Here is a 23,627-nt window from a genome sequence, read left to right as displayed (position 1 = left end):
AATCCGAGGGTCGCGGGTTCGAATCCCGGTCGCACCAAACATGCTCGCCCTTTCAGCCTTGGAGGCGTTATAATGTTACGGTCAATCCCACTATTCGTTTTAAAAGAGTAGCCCAAGAGTTGGCGGTGGGTGGTGATGTCTAGCTGCCTTCCCTCTAGTCTTACACTGCTAAATTAGGGACGGCTAGCGCAGATAGCCCTCGAGTAGCTTTGCGCGAAATTCAAAAAACAAACAAACACAAAGAAAGAAAGGGTTACTGACCGGTAGCTGACCATATGTTTGAAGGCGGTTGTGTAATTGATTGTAGGAATATAGAGGGCGTGCTTAGTTTCTTTACGATCGGGCTATCTGCTGTGTCCACCGAGGGGAATCAAATCCTTGATTTAGCGTTATAAATCCGTAGACTAACCACTGTCCCAATAATTTTTAATTATCTTGTTTCTTAAGTTTTTATGTCCATTTATTGCGAATATATTTTAAGCTACGTACATGTATTTTCATTCAGTCGAATCGGGAAAACAATCACATAGTGGTTTGAAAACTTTCTGCTGTCAGAGAGCAATATTACAAAAAGATTAATTGAATTAAACTACATTATAGCTCTTGTTTTAATGTTAATATAAAAAATTAAGCATGTGAAGTTTTGCACAAATAAGTTGAAACACTGGTTGGTTATATTTATTTTATATTCCAGTACTGAAACGATAATGTTGTTAAATTGGATAATCCTTAAAATTAATAATAACTTTCAACCACAGCAAGCTATGTAGTTAGAGTGAAACTAAAAACTAACCTGGGAATCAGTATAGCTAATGAAACATATATTTATAATGTTTCTACTTATTTATGTTTCGTCAGTTGAAAATGTCATTAACAGCGAGGTGTATGTAACCGATGAAACAAAGCATTCAAATGTTTTCTAGGTAGAAACGTTATAAATGTATATGTCATGAGATTTGGCCAACTTAGGAGATCCAAGTTATTTCTAAATATATACATTGAACTAACAATGCAAAATAATCCTTATAATAAAAATGAAATAACATCCAATAAATCAAACTAAAAAGTAACGACGTTCAATAAAATAAACAGCAAAACCAACATTTTAATGAATATGTTAGGTTGTTCGTAAAATAATGGCGTATTTTAAATTTTAACTGTAATAAGAAATAAAAAATTCAAAAGCAACTTTATTAATCAAAATAGGAATCTAGTAAATCACAGCCTTCACCAATGGATGTCATCAGCATTACCCTCTGGTGAGACAACATGGAAGGGTAAAAGTCACCTACCAACAGCACATCTAGTCTCTGCTACTAGTCACCAGTGTCTTAACCAGAGCTAAAACTGCTGTGCTCTGACTGGCCTGGGAGTTCAGTAGACACCTCGCCATGTGGTTTCAAGCTCGCTAGATCTCAACCTATTCTGTTAAACCTTATTCGACCTTGCTTCCATTCTATCAGCATCGATCCTCAAGGTGCATCTGGGTACATCACAAGCGGGCAAATCTCACTGATTCAGTGATCACAGGCTGACTGGTGTCATGGCTAGTCGCAGCATTGACAAAATTTCTATGCTTATGAGGAAATGTTTCCTAGACTTATTATCTCTTTTGTAAAATTGTCTTTCTTCACTTATAAGCTTTCCCTCTTGGTGTTATACGTCCAGAAAGTGTCATTATCTTCTTAAGAGGCATTATTTAAGACTCTATCAACCCAAAAGATCAGGTAAGGGCTACTAAGCATATTATTGTTATTTCAGAAACTCTATAATAAATATTTACTACCAAATAAATATTTCCAGGCAAAACTGGTTTCCCTAAAAGTATTAAATAAGCAAAGCCACAAGTAACAGTAGATTGGAGAAATAAGGGAATGTTCTGTAGAAGATACTTGATTGAGTCTCGTTAAGTGTTTTTATTTTGTGTATTAGTAGTTTACAAACAGACAGACTATCGTAAAGAACGTGTTCTCATTAGTGAAACATCGTGGTGATATTTAAAGGCAATTATAATAACAGTTTCACCTTATAGATTACCAAGTGTTTTGTATAAGGGCAGTAAAGGTTATTATAATATTTTCTACTCTCATGATTGCAAATCTTATGTTTACGGTTTGCTGTTATTTCCAAAAAAGCAAAAACAATAAACAACAAAAACTGAGGGTGTTAATACCCCTACAGTTGTCTTTTGAGGCTTTTCGCTAGCTGACTTTCCTACAGTTTATCAACTCGAAATTATGGATGCTAGTGGCAGATGTTAAGTCAATCTTCATAATAAAATAGTTGTAGAATAAAATGATTTCATTCATTTGTTTGTTTGAGGCTATCTGTCCTCTACCCACCACGGAATATCGAAACCTAGCATCTAGCATTGTAAGTCCACAGACATACTGCTGCACCACTGGAGGCTGTTCCATTCATGCGAAAGAGTGAAAACGAATTAGTAATACATTGCACACCCTCCAGATACTCGTCAGTTTTCACACGCGAGTGTTTTCATTTTGTGTATTAATAAATCACACTAATAGTATTATAGCCCCTTTGGTATTGGCAACACACCACATGTGTCTCTCTCTTTCTTAATCTTAGTTTAAAGAATGACGTTTCAGTTGCTCAAAAATTGTTTAATTATCTTACAGTACAACAGTTTCACCTCTATGGCCTCACTCTTGAAACTGTTAAAATTTTAGTAGTACACAGTCATAAGTATTTCTAGATCTACTATGGTAGATGTTGCTGAAGTATTCCTATGAGCTTGTACTAATAACTTTCTGTTCATATCGATCCCCTGAAGGTATGAAAACATTAAAGATTCTCTTCCTCATTTTTGTTAACGTCTTGTGAACACGTTTGCCTATTGCATTTGTCATGTGTAATTTCCTTCTATTATGTTTGTAAAAAGAAATAACATGCTTTATTTTATTGTGAAGCTTTGATACCACCTCACTTAATTTAATTTAATCAGGGTTAAAATTAGATCTAATTCTGATTTGTATTTACTGCCGTACCTCTAGTTAGAGCAGTAACTCGGGGGGTTGACCTCCCCAAATGAGCCACCCCTTCAGTCCCCAAAATATTGTTACCTACATATATTCATAAAATATGGAAAACACAATCGTCGTTGTTACTTAACAATTAACATCAAAGAGACATAGATCTGTACAACTCAACGTCTTCATTAAGACGGAAGTATGTGTCATGCGTCCCATAGCAACGTACTGAATGCACTGAAACTGTATTGCCGCTCCGTGTGTAATGCCATTCTATCTTGAGCTTTGACGAAGATTAGACAACCACATTGATTTCAAGTTACAACAGATCATCAGGGATTTTACTTGATAAACCAAAGGTTTCACAGGTATTTACCCATTAATTTCATTTATCTTTTATTGAAAAGTAAAACATAGCATGCATGTATAAGTGTATTGTGTACAGGTCAAAACTATGATGCATTTCGCCGGTGTTGTGTCCTCTGTGAGATCATTTTGCATTGTGTATCAGCCATCCAAAATTGCACTGAGGATTGTGGCATACACTTAAAATTGTGACTTACAATCCAATTAATGTTAAACTTTTATACTTATGATTAGATAATAACCTTACGTGTTAATTGACCAAATAATATTTCTAAACAATTTTAGAATGAATTTTGAAATTATCATTGGGCTATTTAGAAGTGCCTAATTTAAAGTAATGTAGTAGTTACATTATTGTAACAGGTGCTTGTCACACTTATGGTAATAAGAACAATATCACAATCACAGTTTGGCCTGTATGAATAATGTAAACTTATGAAGAAACTAGCCTTTCTGTGAAGGTCAACTGCAATTTAGACATTTTGTTTTGGTGCTGTTATGACCATTCAATATCCAGGCCGCGAGTTTGCTTTGTTCGAGCGCGCGATTCCCACCTCGAACGCCTTAAGCGTATGATCACCGAGCCGCTGAACCTAGTGTACGCTTTGCGTACGGCTAACAATCGACTCAGCCCGATCGAGATCCAGGTGCCAGCCGCACGCCACACACCCCCCGCTCACTCCCATTAGCTGCCCACAGTTTTACAACATGCCCTATCAAAGCTGTGTTTGTGTTCCCTAATTAGCCCTGTAATTTTACATTATCACTACCCTGGAATTTAGGTGAGCTTCCTCTTTTACATATACGCATATTTTCATAAACAGATTATTTCTAATTTGTAATAATGAATTATTAATCAGAGAATGAGTTTCCAATGAAAACTGCATTGAAAACGCAGTTCAAAATAGCACACCTTTCTGAAACGTACCTTGGTATTTACATTATTATAATTTACCATCCATACTTCATACTGATGGCATTTTGGGAAGCCCCTCCACAGTTTACCTTAGCCCCCCCCATCGAAAATATCCTGGCGCCGCCACTGAGTTAACGGCAGGGAATCCTTGTTCTAGAGTATAACACATCTACGTGGGAAAAATGCGCACAGAATGAAAGCTGTTAAAAATTATCTGGTTTAGCAGACATAATTGTAGTTGTTAGTCAAAACTGTAACAGAATTACGTTTGCTTCTTTGTTTTTAATTTAAGCACAAAGCTACACAATGGGCTATCTGTGTTCTGTCCAACACGGGTATCGAAAACCAGTTTATACCGATGTAAGTCCACAGACATGCCGCTTTAAAATAAGAGATTTTCGTATATTGTAGTTAAATATACAAAGGTTGTCATGCCAATAATAATAAGCTAAAGTAAAACAAACAAGTTACCTTCTATTCTTGATATTTTTTTTCAGAAATGCGCCAACACGTGGACTTCAATGAAAAGACGAGTTATGTTCTGGTTTGATTTAAACCCAAGCAAAGGAGAAGGTCTTGTAGCTTTCAAATTCTGTGGCCAGCAGTGCGAACGGTGTAAAGACGGACTTTATGAACTGGCCATGTGGTATCCTGAGGAGGTGGTCAAGGTAAGCAAGCATCAATGTGAACAGCCACAGCTGTAACTTTGTGAGTTCAGGATTATATGTTGTTTACTGCATTATAGACAAACCATAGTAAAACTGAGAATGTAAAAACTCCAGGATTAGATACACTTTGTTGTATGTATTGTAGTTAATACTGTTCTATATTTAGATAAATATTATTTTGCTAAAGAGCAAATCAGGTAGGTGCTGTATAGAACAGAAGATTTGTCAAGTATATTGCAAAGCAATTCACATTTTTCTTAAACTGATCGAGGTAGCGCAAAAAATAGACTAGCCACTGTGTGTAAAAAATAATGAAACAATATGACACAGTGTGTAGTCCACTTTCTCGATGATAGATAGTGACCTTTACAAGAGAAGTGGGTTGATTAGACTGATTACACTCTCTCAAGGCTTATTTTATTTTACTGAAGAGCTGGATTGCCTAGGCTAGTTATACACCCTTAATTCTTATTTCCAAGCTGACCGACTCACTTAAGATTATGTTCCAGACTAGTTAAATATAGTACTAAAGTTAATCGGCAACACCAGGTTACCCAATGCGACTTGAGCTAACACGTCACTGGTTATTCTCATTCAAATGTAAGAAAAGTTGTAACGTCGAGATATCGCTTGGATCATCTTTAGAAACACTGTTGACTCATGTATGGGGTACAGCTTTACAGAGAATTCACTCATAGGTAGACCACGTCTTATCTCCAAGGGATGACTGAGTATAAAGGTTACTAGAACAAAGGCAAGTTAATTACTTTCTTGATCAGGTGTTATGTGAAAACTATAAATAGTTAAAATAAACAAAAATTGAAAATTATTCATTAAAATAAGAAACTTGTTTGTTTGTTTTGGAATTTCGCACAAAGCTACTCGAGGGCTATCTGTGCTAGCCGTCCCTAATTTAGCAGTGTAAGACTAGAGGGAAGGCAGCTAGTCATCACCACCCACCGCCATATCTTGGGCTACTCTTTTACCAACGAATAGTGGGATTGACCGTCACATTATACGCCCCCACGGCTGGGAGGGCGAGCATGTTTTAGCGCGACGCGGGCGCGAACCCGCGACCCTCGGATTAGGAGTCGCACGCCTTACGCGTAAAATAAGAAAGCAGAAAAGGCACGGCACATGTGTGCATATATATGCATAAACGGCTAGCTTGGGTTGAGAAAATATTTTACGTAGAGGAGCGAACAACGTTTCGACCTTCTTCGGTCAACGTCAGGTTCACAAAGAAAGAAAGAGGTAACTGACCGAAAGCTGACCACATGTTTGAAAGAGGTTGTGTAACTGAGTGTCGGAATGTAGAGGGCGTGCTTAGATGTTTGGTTGCTGGGAATGTCTATAGATGGGTTAGGGTCTCGGATATAGAGTTCTAAGGCTACTTCTGTAAAGAGGGATATAACATCGAAACTGGCAATTAAGGCTTTATGATTAAGTTGATTCAGATTAGACTTGAAATTAAAAGAGTCTTTGATGAATGAGCTGGCTGATGTTACATATTTGGAGAATGCCCATGCTATGTATTTACCAAGATTGTAATTAAACGATTCATATGTGGACATTATTGGTCGTAATGGACATTCTGGTTTATGAGGTTTGGGAATGCCGTATATTTGTGGTGTGCGTGAGTCGGTTTTGCATAGGTAGGAATAAAGTGCAACCAATTAGCAACCCTCATAGAATTCAACACGATAAAGACAAACTTCATGTTTAACAACAACAACTATATACAAACAAATGGCCTAAGCATGGGCAACACAGTATCACCAGTTCTAGCCAATATTTTTGTGATACAAGTTGAAATACAAGCAATTAACACAGCATTACATCCACCACTATACTGGTACAGATATGTACGAGTAGATGACACGGTTGCGGGATTCACATCTATAGAACACACACTTAATTTTTTCAATCACATTAACTCTATATATCCCAACGTTAACTCCTCAAAATTACAAGAACCGATACACAATTTAAAACAGAAATTTACCGAAAAATCACCAATACTGGACTACACATTCCTTGGAACTCAACACATGAAACAAAACAAAAACTCATCATTCTAAAAAACCAAATAAACACAGCCATAAAACTATGCTCACCAAATAAAATTAACGATGAATAAGACAAAATAAAACAATACTTCATCAACATCAATACGTTTCCTCCACAAACCGTAGAAAACATTATTCGCACACACCTAGACAGAAAGCAAAATCAACCAACAAAAGTAAATATATCTCATGAATCAAAAAATCACGAAACCATATACTGCTGCATGGCTCGGCATGACTAAGCGTGTTAAGGCGTGCGGCTCGTAATCTGAGGGTCGCGAGTTCGCATCCCGGTCGCGCCAAACATGCTCGCCCTTTCAGCCGTGGGGGCATTATAATGTGACGGTCAATCCCACTATTCGTTGGTAAAAGAGTAGCCCAAGAGTTGGTGGTGGGTGGTGATGATTAGCTGCTTTCCCTCTAGTCTTACACTGCTAAATTAGGAACGGCTAGCACAGATAGCCCTCGAGTACCTTTGTGCGAAATTCAAAAACAAACAAACAAATACTGCTGCATACCATACGAGGGCTGTTCAAAAAATACGCGGACAGACGTCATAAAACAAAATGTACTTTATTTAGAAGTTACAGGTCTGGGACCCCTTCAAAGTACTCTCCTCCCCAACACACTTATCCCAACGGTGTTTCCACTTGTTGAAACAGTCCTGGTACGCTTCTTTTGTAATGTCCTCCAGCTCCTTCGTCGCATTTGCCTTAATCTCGGGAATCGTCTCAAATCTTCTTCCTTTCAAGGGTCTTTTGAGTTTGGAGAACAAGAAAACATCGCAAGAAGCAAGGTCAGGTGAGTAGGGGGGTAGGGAAGAACAGTGATCGAGTGTTTGGCCAAAAACGCACGAGTTCTGAGGCACAAATTTCGCAGCAACGCGGTGCATCTTCAATTTTTCGGTCAAAATCTCGTAACAAGATCCAACTGATATTCCAAACTCTTCAGCAAGCTCCCTAACAGTCAGACGTCGATTTGCCCGCACCAGGGTGTTGATTTTGTCGACGTGTGGGTCGTCAGTTGACGTGGAAGGACGTCCAGGACGCTCATCATCTTCAATGGACTGTCGACCATCCTTAGAACGTTCATGCCACTTGAAACATGCCTTACGCTTCATAGCAACATCACCGTAAGCCGTGTTAAGCATAGCAAAAGTTTCAGTCGCAGATTTTCCAAGTTTAACACAAAATTTCACAGCAAGTCGTTGCTCCTTCAGGTCATTCATCCTGAAATCCGCCAAACGAAAAAATCGTACTTCACTTAAAACCGCGTAGCTAATACACAAATGAAGATATCTGCAATCAGGAAATGGCGTCGTAATCAGCTGATCTGTGCGAACCTAGCAACACCAAGCGGATTCCACTGGAACCAACTGGAGCCGCGCAATTCAAACAGTCCGCGTATTTTTTGAACAGCCCTCGTATATTCCCGACATCAGCAGAAAAATAACCAACATTTGGCAAAAACTAGTAACAAAATATGACATTCCAGTTAATACCAAATTTACTCAAAAACCAGGCACAAAACTGAAGTCTATACTATGTAAAAACTACACTGAGAAACACCACACTAATATTATTTGTAAAATACAATGTGATAACTGCCACGACTTCTATATTGGAGAAACAAATAGAAAAATGGAAACCAGATTCAAAGAACACAAAAGTCACCTTTACACGTTTTCAAATACTGCAAATTAAATAAACACAACATACCATAGAAAACACCCAAATACTAAATAAATAATCAAACATAAATAAACGCAAAATTAAAGAAGCCTTACTTATACAACAGCTGAAGCCCAAAATAAACCAATACAAAGGAACACCTTTATACCTATATTAAAATAATATAATAAATAATAATAATAAAATAAATAATATAAAATTATATATTCAAACATCTGAGCACGCCCTCTACATTCCGACACTCAGTTACACAACCTGATCAACTTAGAAAACTTAGAATTGCTGACAATGCAGAATGGTCATTATGATAAATAATAAACATTAAATTAAATTAGAAAAAAAATTAAAAATAAAAGTAGAAATAATATATATTCTAATCAACACTGTGTGTACGTCTGCACTGTAGTAAAAATTTAAGTTATTTCGGAGATGCCCAAGTAAGATCTGTTACATCGTGGCAAAGATTACAATTGTCTCGGACGACAAAATAGACCTATGTTAGTCCTCTATCAATAAACTATGCTTATAATGTAAACTAATGTTTATAATGAAATTAATAAATTAAAATTAATACTATGTAGAATAAACATTATAGTAAAACAATAAATATTAAAATAAGATAAGAAATAGTAAAAAATAATAAATAAAAGTCTACTTATTAAATATCCTAATCAACGCCGTGTCCGCAATATAATAAACTTATCGTTTGTTTAAATGGATTTCCAAGTAAAACTACCACAGCGCAGTAAAACGTCATACTTGGCGCAGCCTGGTAGATTAGTCCTAAGTCTATAAATAAAGCTAACGATATTACGTAATCTTTATAATAAAAAAATATATATATTAGTTATAATGAAATTAACCTTAAGAATATTGTGCAAACAACATTATATTCTAAAGGCGGCTGGTATAGATGGATATTAAAACTGTAAGTAAAATGAATTACAGAACAATGTTTTGACCTTCTTACGTCACCTTAGGTTTGTGTTTTTTTTATTATCCTGAAATTGACCTAATAAGGTCGAAATGTTGTTGTGTACTTTATTTTAGATAATGTTTTAATACATATATCAGTCGTCTTTAGCACACATTTTTACTTCAAGTGGGTTTCTCGTCATTTTGAACAAACCACATTAAACCTGAGAATTGTAAGATTGCGAGTTAAACATGCAATTTGTTGGATTATATTTAGTTGTAGGTTAGAATAAGAAGCAGTTTATTGTATTATACATAAATCCAAATAAGGCTGAGAATTGTAAAGTTGAGAGTTTAGGATTAGACATAGTATGTTGCATCATACACAAACAATAATAAAACAAAAAATATATATATATATATATATTACTTTACGATGTAAAGAACATATACAGTACTTAGTTTTAATATCAGCATTATGGAATGCAACGTTATTAATATAGATTTATTTTGTTCCCAACACATACTTCATTTATTTCATTATTATCAAATAGAATTTTCAATTATGTAATCAAATCATCTTCGTATTGCATTTTTAGGTACTGGTCAACATTTTCAGTCGAGTTGGCCAAGTATTCTATGGCTTCACCAAACCGCCAATACATCTGAACCGTTGTCCTGGAAAATCCCGGAATCCACACAATGGTGCTCTCTGTCAAGCTTGTAAGCATGGTGTGTGTATCGAACGCTGACGTAACTACGAAAATCAGTCTTTGAGATAATACTTCCAATAATCTGAAACATAGTCTGGAGAGATCAGGTGCGCTTACTTATCAACCTCATAGTGTTTCAGTTTTGTTCGTGTGACTTTAATTGTAATCATTATATATCATTAAAAAATAAATATTGCATTCAGTTACTACTCACTGCAATCAGTGTTTCACACCAATATTGGGCTGGCATGGCCTAACGCGTAAGGCGTGCGACTCGTAATCCGAGGGTCGCGGGTTCGCGCCCGCGTCGCGCTAAACATGCTCGCCCTCCCAGCCGTACGGTCAATCCCACTTTTCGTTGGTGAAAGAGTAGCCCAAGAGTTGGCGGTGGGTGGTGATGACTAGCTGCCTTCCCTCTAGTCTTACACTGCTAAATTAGGGACGGCTAGCACAGATAGCCCTCGAGTAGCTTTGTGCGAAATTCCTAAACAAACAAAAATTCACACCAATAGTCTTGTTACCCTTTCTTGATGTTGATGAACTCACCCAATCACTATTTTGTTACGGAACAAGAAATATGTTTTTGAGTACAGTGTGTCTCTTTGCGAAATATTTTATTTTTGAAGGTAATTGTTTTTCTATTCGTAGCGGTGTTTGTTACTAGAAAATGTGTCGTTGTCTAGCTACGTAGTTTCTAAACAAGTAAGGTTAATTTTGCGCTCCCGTATGAGGCGAATGTTGTTTTTTTTCACAATGTTTGAAACGTTTTACCCTTTGATAAATTATGATATGGCTTGTATGTAATAAGCAATTCCATATTAAGAGATAGCAATTATTTCTTTTAAGATACGGTTATTTGAAGTTTTGAGATTTTAAAACGCGATATCCCTACCTTTTGCATTTTGAGACAAACTATATTCTCTCTGTATTGAACTTAATTTCGTGTTTAGTTTCATCTCTGTTGTTACTTCCAGTCTCAGTATAAAGGGTGTACAGTCGTAATGGTTTCTATTGTTTGAAGAGTTTTTATGAGTTATTCAGTAACAATGCTAAAATCAGGGGTTCGACTTAGCAGATAGCTTCGCTAAATGAAAACACACACACACAGTTATTCAGTAATATGACTTTCAAGTACCCAATGATGTAATGGTTTGTGTTGTTGAACGAGCTGTTATGGATGTTCAGACTGAGTATTAAAGTGTTTACGGTTGTAATGGCTTCTATTATTAGATGAGTTTTTGGAGGGCTTTCTGTCTGAGAATTGTGTGTTTTGCTGCAATGGTTTTATTCTTGTGAATTGTTCAGTAGAGTGGCTTTCAGTATAAGTATTAGAATATGTTCCTGTTGAACAAGTATTGCGGATTATTCACTAAAAGTTATTGTTTAGTGCAAAGTTACACTGTGACTTATTTGCGTTCTGTACAGATAAATGGAATCAAGCCCAAGATTTTAGTGTTGTTAGTATATAAACTTACCGCTTACCCACAAGGGATTATCGAGTGTAAATCTAAGCCACAGATAACAAGTGTTTTTTTGTATGTGTTTTTTTACAAATTACAGGTTTGGGATAACCAACATTCACCGATAAATTTAACTTCATAAATAGATTGTGGCTAACAGAAAATGAACTTATTTACCAATTTTGTATCTCTATTCATTTGTCGAAACAAAATTCAGTATTCACAGTACTTAAATAATTCACCGGTTAACTTATGCAATTATTAGTCAACAACTGACTAAAAAACTCATTAATTCAATAATTTTCTCTGATAGATGGATTCATCTAACCTAACTCAATTTTTGTATGGGTCAAATGATTTACAAAACCCTATACGACGATACGGTTTAAAGTCTTGCGAAGAGTTTGTTTTGGTTTTTGGAATTTCGCACAAAGCTACTCGAGGGCTATCTGTGCTTACGCGCTTGGCCATGCCGGGCCTGAGAAATTGGTTTGGTTTGGTTTGAATTTCGCGCAAAGCTATGTGAGAGCTAGCTATCTGCGCTAACCGACCCTGATTTAGACTAGAAGGAAGACAGCTAGTCATCACCATCCCCTGCCAACTGGGATTGACCGTAACACTATAACGCCTCCACAGCTGAAATGGCGAGCATTTTGGTGCGACGGGGATTCGAACCCACGACCTTAATACTTTAGGGAAAACTAAAGTATTGACACCGTTATGGAAAGAAAAAAGAAGTGAAATAGCGAGCAGCGAAGACAGTTGATGTTTACACTTCCTGATATTATAATTTAAAACGTTCTCCATATTATAACGTGTTCTTTCGTTAGGTTCAAGTTAAACAAACAGCTACAGAATTGGCTATCCGAGCTCTGACCCCACAACGGGTAACGAAACCAGGTTTCTAGCGTTGTTGTTGCATTTTACTGTTATTTTTATGACTGAATGTAAAAAGTTCAACATAGTTTGATCCACAAGTTTACTTCAAAATGCATTTTTTTCTCTCTTGGTGTATTAATATGATGTGTTTAACTGTTTTTCATAAAATGAATAATTATTAAAAACGGAACCACGAAAGTTATTTATAACAACAAAAAGAGGCCAGATAATATTACAAAAAAATAAAATCGTTAAAGTTTATTTTTTTACGTACAAAGCTACACACTGAGTTGTCTGCGATGTGTATCCATCACAGGTATTTACTTCAAATTTTAATGTTATAAACCACTTTCACACTTACCGCTGAACATTAAAGAAAAGGCAGATAGTAAAATAGTCTTCAATTTATTTTGACCGTGACTGATTTTGAGATGACAGACATATTTTGACTGTGGACAGCTTAAATTTATAGAAATGTTTGAATGTGATCCCATGCGAGAGGGCGAGAATTCAGTCTTGTCTATATCTTTTTTATTTATTTTAATTTGCTAAATAGTGTTTCAATAATCAGAAAAGTTTAGTATACTTCGTACGCAAAGTATGCATTTATCCCTTAGTTTTTATATTAGATAATTTGTAATTATACATATAAATATGAGAAACTTTACGATAGTTTTAGAAACATAAGAGTTATTTGTTGGCTTACTAATCTTATGATTACGATAAAACTATAAATATTTTTCTATCTCCACGGATATCTTCACTTTCACCTTGTTTTCACGTAAATACATAGAAAAATGCATGTAATGTTACAAATGATTAGTCTGTGCAATCTTCAAGAAAAACAAGATTCATAATCCACTGTAATTAAATATTTGTTCAATATTAATTGAAAATTCCCACACATAGTCCTAGCAAAAGATTTTTGCACATACAGTGTTTAATCATGACAATAAATTTTATTTGATAGCATTTGGTTAATACAGAGCTAACCATTTTGCCAATGCGACAGCAGATAATGTTTACAGAGATATATCATGAATCTCTGCTTAAATGATAAAAAACACATACCACTGTGGACATAATTTAATTTTCAGCCTAACAAAATAGTGCGTAGCGAAAGGTACGTGGATTGTTTACTAGAAGAGGATTAAAAATGCTAAAGTATTTGTTTGTTTGTTTTGAATTTCGCACAAAGCTACTCGAGGGCTATCTGTGCAAGCCGTCCCTAATTTAGCAATGTAAGACTAGAGGGAAGGCAGCTAGTCATCACCACCCACCGCCAACTACTCTTTTTACCAATATATAGAGGGATTGACCGTAACATTATAACGCCCCCACGGCTGAAAGGGTGAGCATATTTGGCGCGACGGGGATGCAAACCCGCGACTCTCAGATTACGAGATTAACACGCTTGGCCATGCCGGGCCGAAAATGCTAAACTAATTACTGCAAGTATTAATATACAGTTAAGAATGAAGCATCCTAATGGTTGATTATATACATAATTATTAGACATTCTTCCTGTAAACGTTCCCCGCTGGTACAGCGGTAAAATCTGCGGACTTACAACGCTAAAATCAGGGTTTTGATTCTCCTTGGTGGATTCAGCAGATAGTCCTACTTGGCGCTGCTATATGAAAACACACACACTCCCTATAAACGCATTCGGTATTTGAAGGTTATAACCAAATAGGTTTAATTCCGAAAATATAAATGCTATCTATCATTTGACATTCTAGACTTCTTTGTTTTTTTAATTTTTTATGGTTCATGGTTCTCTAACATAACTCGACAGTGAAGAAACGTTCAACATATATCGAAGCATTCCAATAATCAGATGTCAAAGTAAGCTTTCCAAGCCGCGTTAAATTATTGGTTAGTCTCCTGTAATAAGGCGTAATGATACTTGCAATAAACGTAAATTGAAGCGTAACATCATTATTGGAAACGTAAGACACTTATATAGAGTCTATTGAAAGTTGAAACTAATAGACAGGAAAATAGATTGATTTGTTTGTTTGTTGGTGAATAAGCGCAAAGCTACACGATGTGCTATCTGCGATTTTCAACCTTATCATAAGCCCTCAAGCTTTTGAAATTTGAAGTGCGGTTTGGTATGAACTGATAATTTTACGAAAGAATAAAGATACATTCCTAGTTGATACAGAAGCTACCAAAGTGCGAGAAGAATTTACAGTATATCAGTCGTTCTAGTTAAACCATTTCTATGGCCAGTTAGAACAAGTCTCGTTTAAATACATTGTTTGTTTAGAATTAAGTACAAAGCTACAAAATGGGCTATCTCTGCTCTGCTTACCAAGGGTATCGAAACTCAGTTTATAGCGGTACCGCTGGGGGGCATAATAAATTGTGGCAAGTCAGATGTGGAGATGTACATCTTTGATATAATCTTCGCATTTTTACTTACAAACATCGGTATCTTGAGGATGTATTTATCTCAGATGGTGATAATGTTTTACTTTTGTAACAGATGAACCGTAGTTTTGAAAAACATACATCCAGTTTTGCACCATATTGGCCATAGAACAGTAAAATATACGATACGTTGAAGAAATTATAAGGCGTATAAATTTGCAAGTGAAGAACTACTAGTATGTTACTGCTATCTGTTACAATGAAAGAAATGATACACGAAACATTGTTTTCTGCCAAGAAATCTATTTCTACTGGCTCAAACAGTTATTTGTCTAAATACTGACATTGTAACGGTGCTGATCTATACTAAGGTCATTCGTAAAATTCTACTTCCAATAGGAATGATCATTACCTAAGAGAAAGAAGTAGAGGCTACTGTAACTAAAACACGTTCACAGGTGATACAGTATTCAATCTTACTAGTTGACGATCGTGCAGAAACTTTCTGTTCAACACAATAAAAGAATTCTCGAGTTTCTGATTGAATTCAATGATGTTTTTGTGGGTTTTATGGGCTCTGTTTTTTAATTTCGCGCAAAGCTACTCGAGGACTATCTGCGCTAGTCGTCTCTAATTTAGCAGTGTAAGACTAGAGGGAGGGCAGGTAGTCATCACAGGCGAAACTTGTTATACAAAGCAACTTCCAGAAAAGAGAATCAATCCCAATTTTCTAGTATGGATTATCCATAAAATTGTGTCATAATTAATGAAAAATATTTCATGGACTTTTGACTCTGGTACTTAGATACTTCCACAGCACCCAAGATTTCTTATAAAAGCTCACAAATACCCAATTAAACTGACGGCCCAACAACATTGTGTTTAGTTTTGGGGCGAATGCATCATATTTAACCATCCTTAGTGAAGAAATGAAAAAAACTATCATACTATTATGAAAGGAAAATCCTGATACTACAGACTTGCTGGTCTTACCAGCTGACTTTATGAAAACAGCCCTTTATTGTATTATGTAACAGTTATTTCCGTTTTAGAAGAGATATTTACCAATAAAATCCAAGGTCTGCCATGGGTAATAAGATTGTAGTAGTTGTTTGTTTTCATAGATTTTCTTGTGGGGGGGTGGTGGTGGTGGTGAACCCCTTTCAGCCTGGAAACAAAAGAATTAACTTTGATACTGAAGTTGGTATTGTTACATAGATAGCATATTTGATATTTGGAACTATTAGATAGATCACCATATGTGTAATGTAGTATCTGCTGTTAGTTTTATGTGATTCTTCACAATTATATTCCAAAAAAGATCGAAAAAAGATCGTTTAACTTTTATGTGTTTGTGATACATGGATTAATTCAAGAGCAAAAATAAAATACAGAAGTTGCAAAATACAGGTTAAATTGCAAATACAGTTTTAGAAATGTTAAAAATGACAAGAAATAAGTTTGAACCTACGTGTGTTCGAAATTAAAATTATTTTTCATTAAATAAAAATTAATGATTTAAGAGATCGAATAATTCTATTGGTTCAGACCTATTTGAATATACATAAACTAAACAAGCAAAATATGTAGGATATTGTAAAACCTTTTATTTACTATTAATCTCAAATAAATAAAAAATCCTCGTACGTAAAAGCATAAATACTGGTTTAATATTTTCGAGAATACTTTTCAATTTATAAAGTAAGATAACTTTTGGCAAGACCTTTTTACCAATAGAAAAAATGTCTTTATAATATTTTGTCACATAAAGCTTTAAAAATATACAAGCTCATTCTGTGTTAAACTGTGTAAAATTTAACGTAGTTTTAAATCTGTTAATAGAATAATTCGCATAATACAATCTCTTATTTTGTCACACGAACACAAAAATTAATATATTTGAGAAAAACAGTTTTCGTATGATATTTTTTCCACGATATACTTATCAATGTCTTTGTTAACAAGTAAGGGGCAATAACTTGTAAATTTAACGTAAGATTTATATAAATATATTTATTTTTCAATCCAATTTTTCTGTTTATCCAGTATATGTGTTTCCAACAAGTCCAAGATAACAGAGAACACCACGTCTGTTTGTTTGTTGAATTTCGCGTAAAGCTACTCAAGGGCTATCTGCGCTAGCCGTCCCTAACTTAGCAGTGTAAGACTAGAGGGAAGGCAACTAGTCATCACCATCCACCGCCAACTCTTGGGCTACTCTTTTACCAACGAATAGTGGAATTGACCGTAATATTACAACGTCTCCACGTCTGAAAGGGCGAGCATGTTTGGCGCGACAGGGATTCGAACCCGCGACCCTCGGATTACGAGTCGAACGCCTTAATCATGAATTACTATTAAATCAAGAGTACGTGTAAAATATTTTCTCTAAAGTTTTGGTTAAGGCTTTTATTGACTCTTGGCTTTTCAATTTATAGAGGCTCCCTCGAAACAGAACCTCTACGTGCAATATATCTATAGCCATAGCTTGATGACCCTAATTAGTGTAAGGCCCTAGGCCTCAGCCTGGTAAGTGCATTCATTAATCCGGGGTTGCTTTCTCCCAAATATTTGCTGTAGTTAGTTGTTTGAAGTTAAAGACAAAATTACACTATGGGCAATTTGTGCTCTTCTGATCGTGGGTATCGACACACGTTTTCCATCACTCTAAGTTCTCTGTGCCACTGCAAAGCACTACATTTAATATAACCTTTCTCACAAATATATATATAGTTTATAGCATGGAAAATTGATTTATTTCACTTGTGAGATTATAAAATATTTGGATAGTCTTCCTGTGAACACGGTTTGTTTATTTTCAAACACAGCTTTTGGAGCTGTATTCGAAATTCTTTCAAATTCTCTTTACATTAATATTGGTTTTAACTCAAAGACAATGGATTATCACGAAAGGAATGAATTGTTGCTCTTATTTTGTTATCTTCATAATTATTGCTAATGTCCTTTCTAATTTTTGCTACGTTAAAATTGTCTATTATATTTTTGGTTAATGATAGCTCCTAAGGTAATATTTTAATTCCATAAGTCTTTGTTGTTGAACTTTCAGATTATAGACAGGAAAAAAAAATTCCTTGAACAACACAAAATGTATTTGTTTGTTTGAAGTTAAGCACGAAGTGGCACATTGGGCAGTCTTTACGCTGCCTCCCATACGTTTCGAAACCCAGTTTTTAGCGTTTAAGTTCACAGACATTCTGCTGTGCCACTACGTGGCCATAAAGTGAAAGTGGGTATTAATTTAGTATGTAAGGGTGATTACTAGAAAACTTTTAAATAATGGATTGAATTTTTTGTTTGTTTGGAAATTTCGCACAAAGCTACTCGAGGGCTATCTGTGCTAGCCGTCCCTAATTTAGCAGTGTAAGACTAGAGGGAAGGCAGCTAGTCATCACCACCCACCGCCAACTCTTGGGCTACTCTTTACCAACGAATAGTGGGATTGACCGTCACATTATACACCCCCACGGCTGGGAGGGCGAGCATGTTTAGCGCGACGCGGGCGCCAACCCGCGACCCTCGGATTACGAGTCGCACGCCTTACGCGCTAGGCCATGCCGGGCCTAATAATGGATTGAATTAATAGGTTTGCAATACAAATCCATTTAAACCTTACTATTTAATGAAAAGGTAAATTTAAGTTAATAATTTCAAAAGTAAACTTTATATTAGGGCTAATTTGATATTAATTTTCAACAATTATTTCAAAGATAATAGTTGTGTTCCATAATAAAAAAAAATGATCTAAAAACCTCTCTAGGTTTGCTTTAATAAGTTAATATAGCTATCTTCAAAATAATTTGATAACCTATTGAATATTTCAGTTTCAAAATATCTACATTGAAGTGACATAAATTAAAGCCGCTATTGACATTCCAAAGATTTGTTCATAGATATTAACTTTCTAAACAAAGTAACAATTATCTAAAGTAGGATTTGAATCTTTGGTTATCACTCTTTCTTATTAAACCTGGAAATAAATCTGAATATCTCTGAATAATATTAATAGCTTTTATATCATACTTAATACCTGGTTAAAACCAGACACTTAATAATATTCAAACATTTTTAATAGAACTTTCTATGGCAAATTATTAATAAAATTGACAAAATTTCCAAGATAATTTTCTACTCCAGCTGTAACTGGCTTTAGAATTATGTCTATAATGGAAGTCGATGGTTCAAATACTTTACTTTCTCAACTTTATATTAAAAAATATTAAACCTTATTTCTTTTGTAAAATTTTTAAACTCTTCTTTTATTAATTTTTGGGTAATAGATAAAATATTCTCTTGGTATTAGATCTTTAATAAAAATAATCTTTTTTTTTTTTAGTAAATATATAAATCCCTTATATTTTTCTTTTCTTTTATTAACCAGTTTTGGAATATCTTTGGAAGATATTTTAATGTTTGAAAACCATATTTTCACAATTATCTTGATCTGTGATAACAAAAGCTATCCTCTGAATGAAAATGTTTTTCATAGTTTAAGAGTTTGCTCTTAAATGTATCTATATCTTTGATTGAAATATTATCATTAACTGAAAGAATTTTATAACACTACTTTGTACACATCTACAAACTACTTCTTCCAGATTTCTTAATTTTGGATGTAGAATATACTTAGTTTTTTAAGGGTCTATCATTACCACTATTGTTCGTAATAAATTCTGTTAATCTTAATTTCTTGATAAGTTCACATACATGTTCTTTAATTTAAATTTGATTTGATTTATTATCTGAAATAAAGGCAATCACTCCACACAAAAGTTTAATTTCCTATCGTGAAAAAGCTTTTAACCTCAAATTCAACACTTTTAAGGATTCTACTGGAAGAAAAAATTACTTTCTTTATCTTCTTTGATTACTATGTATATTTTTCCTTTTTACTTATTAAAGGGTTGATTCAAATGTTTAATACCTGTACTACTTTCCTGTAACATCAACTCTACAACCAACACCTACAAAATAAGTACTCAAGCAATTAACATACAAATAATCAGTCACAAAACAAGTCAACAAATGAAACAAACAATACTACCTCTATAACAAACACAGCAACAAAATCAGAATACTGTAAAAACACAAGAACTTCAAATACTAACATTATATGTAAAGAAAATAATCTAATCATTGAAGAAGAATACTTTTTTTTTTACTATTTCATCAAATGCTTTCAAAATCCCCAAAATAAACAAGACTGCATTAAGTTTTTCATTACATTAGCCAAGGAGTATATTACACCTACCACACCACATTTGATACAATAGCTTATGGGCATATATCTCTTAAAATTCATAGTAAAACATATTAGCATTCAAGGTGGTCTTGCTTCTGAGAGGTATGAAATACAGGACATATTATCACACAGAAATACTGAAGTTTTGGTTGTTACTGAAACCATGTTAAACAAATATAATATTTTGAAATGTACAAGACATACGTCAGTTAGATTAAATAAAAATGACACAAGCAAGGGTATTGCTGTAATATATATAAATCAATCCTGTCTGTAACACAGTTAAATCAACAAATCAATATAATGGTAGATATCCATATATCAAATAATAACATAACAATGACAGGAATAAATTTTTCTCCTTTATAAACAATATATATATATATAAATTTACTAAATAAGCTAAATCAATACAATAAAAATGTAATAATAATAATTGAAAATTTTAATAGTATAAGGATTTTGGATGTCATGTAACTACATCAAATGGTAGGAAATTGCTAGTATTTTTAGAAAGTAGTGACTGTTGTTGAATGACAACACTTGAACATACACGTCTTTCTCATAATACCAATGATATACTGGATTTTTGTATAAGTGCATCAAACATTAACAATAAATGTTTAAATTTTAATGTCTGATTTTATCTGGATAGTGATAAGTTACCAACAACATGTGTCTTTGATCACAAACCCATCATAATAAATCAATAAGAAAACCAAACTTTAATTATAAAAATCCAAACTGGGAATAATATTAAAACTTTCCAGATCAATTATTAGCAGAATCAACAATAAATTTATAAATAAATATAACAATTATCTAATATTGATAATTACTGTTAAACAATTATTAGGTGCCTTAGCAAAGCTGTAGAACATACTATACTCAAACACAACACATATATAGCTAAAAATAAATGACAACTTCACAAACAAATTATAAATATGATAAAAAGAACAGTGTTACCTAAGAAGACAATATATGAATACAAGAGATCCATACATTGATTGATTGATTGATTTAGTGTTTTATGGCACAAAGCAGCGAGGCTATCTGCGCCAGACATTCGGTGAGATCCATACATCAAAACTCAGTTCAGCACACTGTTGGAATATTTTTTGTGTTGTTTGACCAGTTTAAAAATGTTGCACAACTTTGTGTGCAAGCAGACTGATAACAGTTACAAAGACCACTGACATTGAAGTCTACAAGATGGTAAGTATCATGTCTAACAGATTCACTGCTTCCACCATTCACTGAGCTTCTATGGCAAACCTGAAAAGTTTAATTCTTCTGTATGAGGCTAGGTATTCCTCTTTTTATAGAAAAAATGGTAACTGGATTTCTACATTCAGTGTGTGAAGGAGATTCATTGTATTCCTGAAAACATAATCCACAGGAGTTACATTATGTAACTCAATCCAGGTGTGAATGTTTTTCTTACAGCTATAGCATAAGATGCAAGTAATTACTGCATCATTACCAAGAAAATAAATGGAAAAAGAGCCAATCCACTGCATCCATATGTGAATAACATTGTTATTGATTCAACAAGTAGCCACTGCTTTTGCACTTTCCTAAACATACACCTTCTTGGCACCTACAACAAGTATGGTAACACCATTATTCCCTTGTGCCAAAAGGTCTCTGGCAAGAAGATGGATATGATATCAGATTATGGTGGCTAGTATGTCCAAAACCAAGGTGCACACCACCAAAGCAGTATTGCTCTACTTAAATGAAAAATTATTTTTAAAACTCTGAATTTTTTGAATAATCCTGTATGGAATTTAGCACACCAAATCCCAAACAGGTTCCCAGTATGCTTACACAAGTATTTCTCCAAGATAAAGTTCTTCAATACAGGTCATCAAACTGAGAATTGACCAGTCCATTCACATTCAACATTTATTACCTATTTAGATCGAGCATTTTATTCTATCAGAACTTTCTGTTGATACAATAATTTTCCAAATGATAAATTGCATCTATTCAATCACAGTTTGTATGGTCTTTCATTTTTGCACTTATCAAGGGAACAAAAGTTAGCTAAATACATTTGCAACAAATAGCACATTTGATATGACTGTTGTCCACTGACCTGATGCTCAGAACTTATGGAATCTGGGTATTTGAGGAGGTACTTAATGGAATGTGAAGATGGTGCATAGCACTTAGAATATTAGTATTGTTGAAGAAACATATCTCCAGCAAAGGTCTACTTCTCTCTTTGGTACTTTATTTCTAGTTCACCATTATGTGGTCCTGATATGTGTCTTGTCCTTTAAATCTACAGCTCACATGGCTTACTGCCAGACACACTTGCATTCCTTTGGCATAACTGAATGAAATTTTGCTCAATATGAATATTGTAATCCACAAAGTAAATGATAACAAAACATTATCCACAATTACAATTTCTCTGTGTAACCATACGAATTGGCTCTACTAAGCAAGTTTTTTCATTCATCTCAATGACACTTCATTTACATAATGGTCTATACAATCAGGTTAGAGATGCCTATTTTTCAGTTAGAGCCATCCCTTCTTTTGAACTGTGGATCAAAGGGAAGACAGCCAGTAGGCAAAGTCTGCCACCTGATGATGAAGCTACTCTTAATTGAATAGTAAGATTGCCTTACATTTTTATGTTGTACATTAAAAGGTGTAAAGAGTGACACAAAATGTCAACCACTTTGAAACAAAAAAATATTCTTGATACATTTTTTTTTGATAAAGTAGTTTTTAGTAGTTACTGGGTCTTATATTTATAACTATAATTTACAAATTGAAGAATAGCTGCAGAGTAAAATAAATTATCTTAAACTAAACAAAAGTGGGTAAGTAAGCCTACAGAAGATTTGATACACTTTGCTAAATAGAGAAAACTGAAAAGTGGACATACCTGAGATTCATATACTTGGAGAAATAAGGATGTCGCAATAGACAAGTTAATTTCTGTAAACAAACACTATGCTAATTCCATTGCCAGGTGAAACATCTACATGAATACAATTTTTTTTTTACTGTTCTTTTAAATGAAAGTCCAGATTGTGTGTCCTAGTGCTGTTAAACTTTTTTATCCCATAGTAAATCATTTAAATGTTAAAATTATCATAATTTTCTTGTGATATTTTATCAAATAATCTATCATAAAAATGTTTTCCTTTCTTTCTTGATAATCATTAATAAATTAATGTAAATTTTAAAACTGTAAAAAATATTCAACAGTATCCTGGTTTTATTATTAATTCAAAATATATATATATTTTGAGTTTCCATATGTAAGATTAATATTATTAATGAAAAAAGAAATAC

The 23,627-nt window shown here is 34.3% G+C and overlaps 1 protein-coding gene across 1 annotated transcript; it reads left to right on the top strand.

Moving 5' to 3' along the window:
* The first annotated feature begins 4,477 nt into the window (after positions 1-4,477).
* On the top strand, positions 4,478-10,435 carry LOC143256909 (receptor-transporting protein 4-like). The gene is made up of 2 exons (XM_076514757.1): positions 4,478-4,940; positions 10,215-10,435. The coding sequence occupies exons 1-2, from the start codon at positions 4,794-4,796 to the stop codon at positions 10,365-10,367; spliced, it is 300 nt and encodes a 99-aa protein (XP_076370872.1). The 5' UTR covers positions 4,478-4,793; the 3' UTR covers positions 10,368-10,435.
* Positions 10,436-23,627: the final 13,192 nt, after the last annotated feature.

The sequence above is a fragment of the Tachypleus tridentatus genome, chromosome 1, assembly GCF_004210375.1.
Source record: "Tachypleus tridentatus isolate NWPU-2018 chromosome 1, ASM421037v1, whole genome shotgun sequence".
Lineage (NCBI taxonomy): Eukaryota > Metazoa > Arthropoda > Merostomata > Xiphosura > Limulidae > Tachypleus > Tachypleus tridentatus.
The sequence above is the reverse complement of the archived record's forward strand: the minus strand, read 5'-3'. Positions and strand labels throughout refer to the sequence as shown.

Excerpts from the sequence above, each read along its gene's own strand:
- LOC143256909 (XM_076514757.1), top strand. The coding sequence starts at position 4,794 with ATGAAAAGACGAGTTATGTTCTGGTTTGATTTAAACCCAAGCAAAGGA. Across the intron at positions 4,941-10,214 it reads ATCCTGAGGAGGTGGTCAAG|GTACTGGTCAACATTTTCAG; the intron begins GTAAGCAAGCAT and ends TTGCATTTTTAG.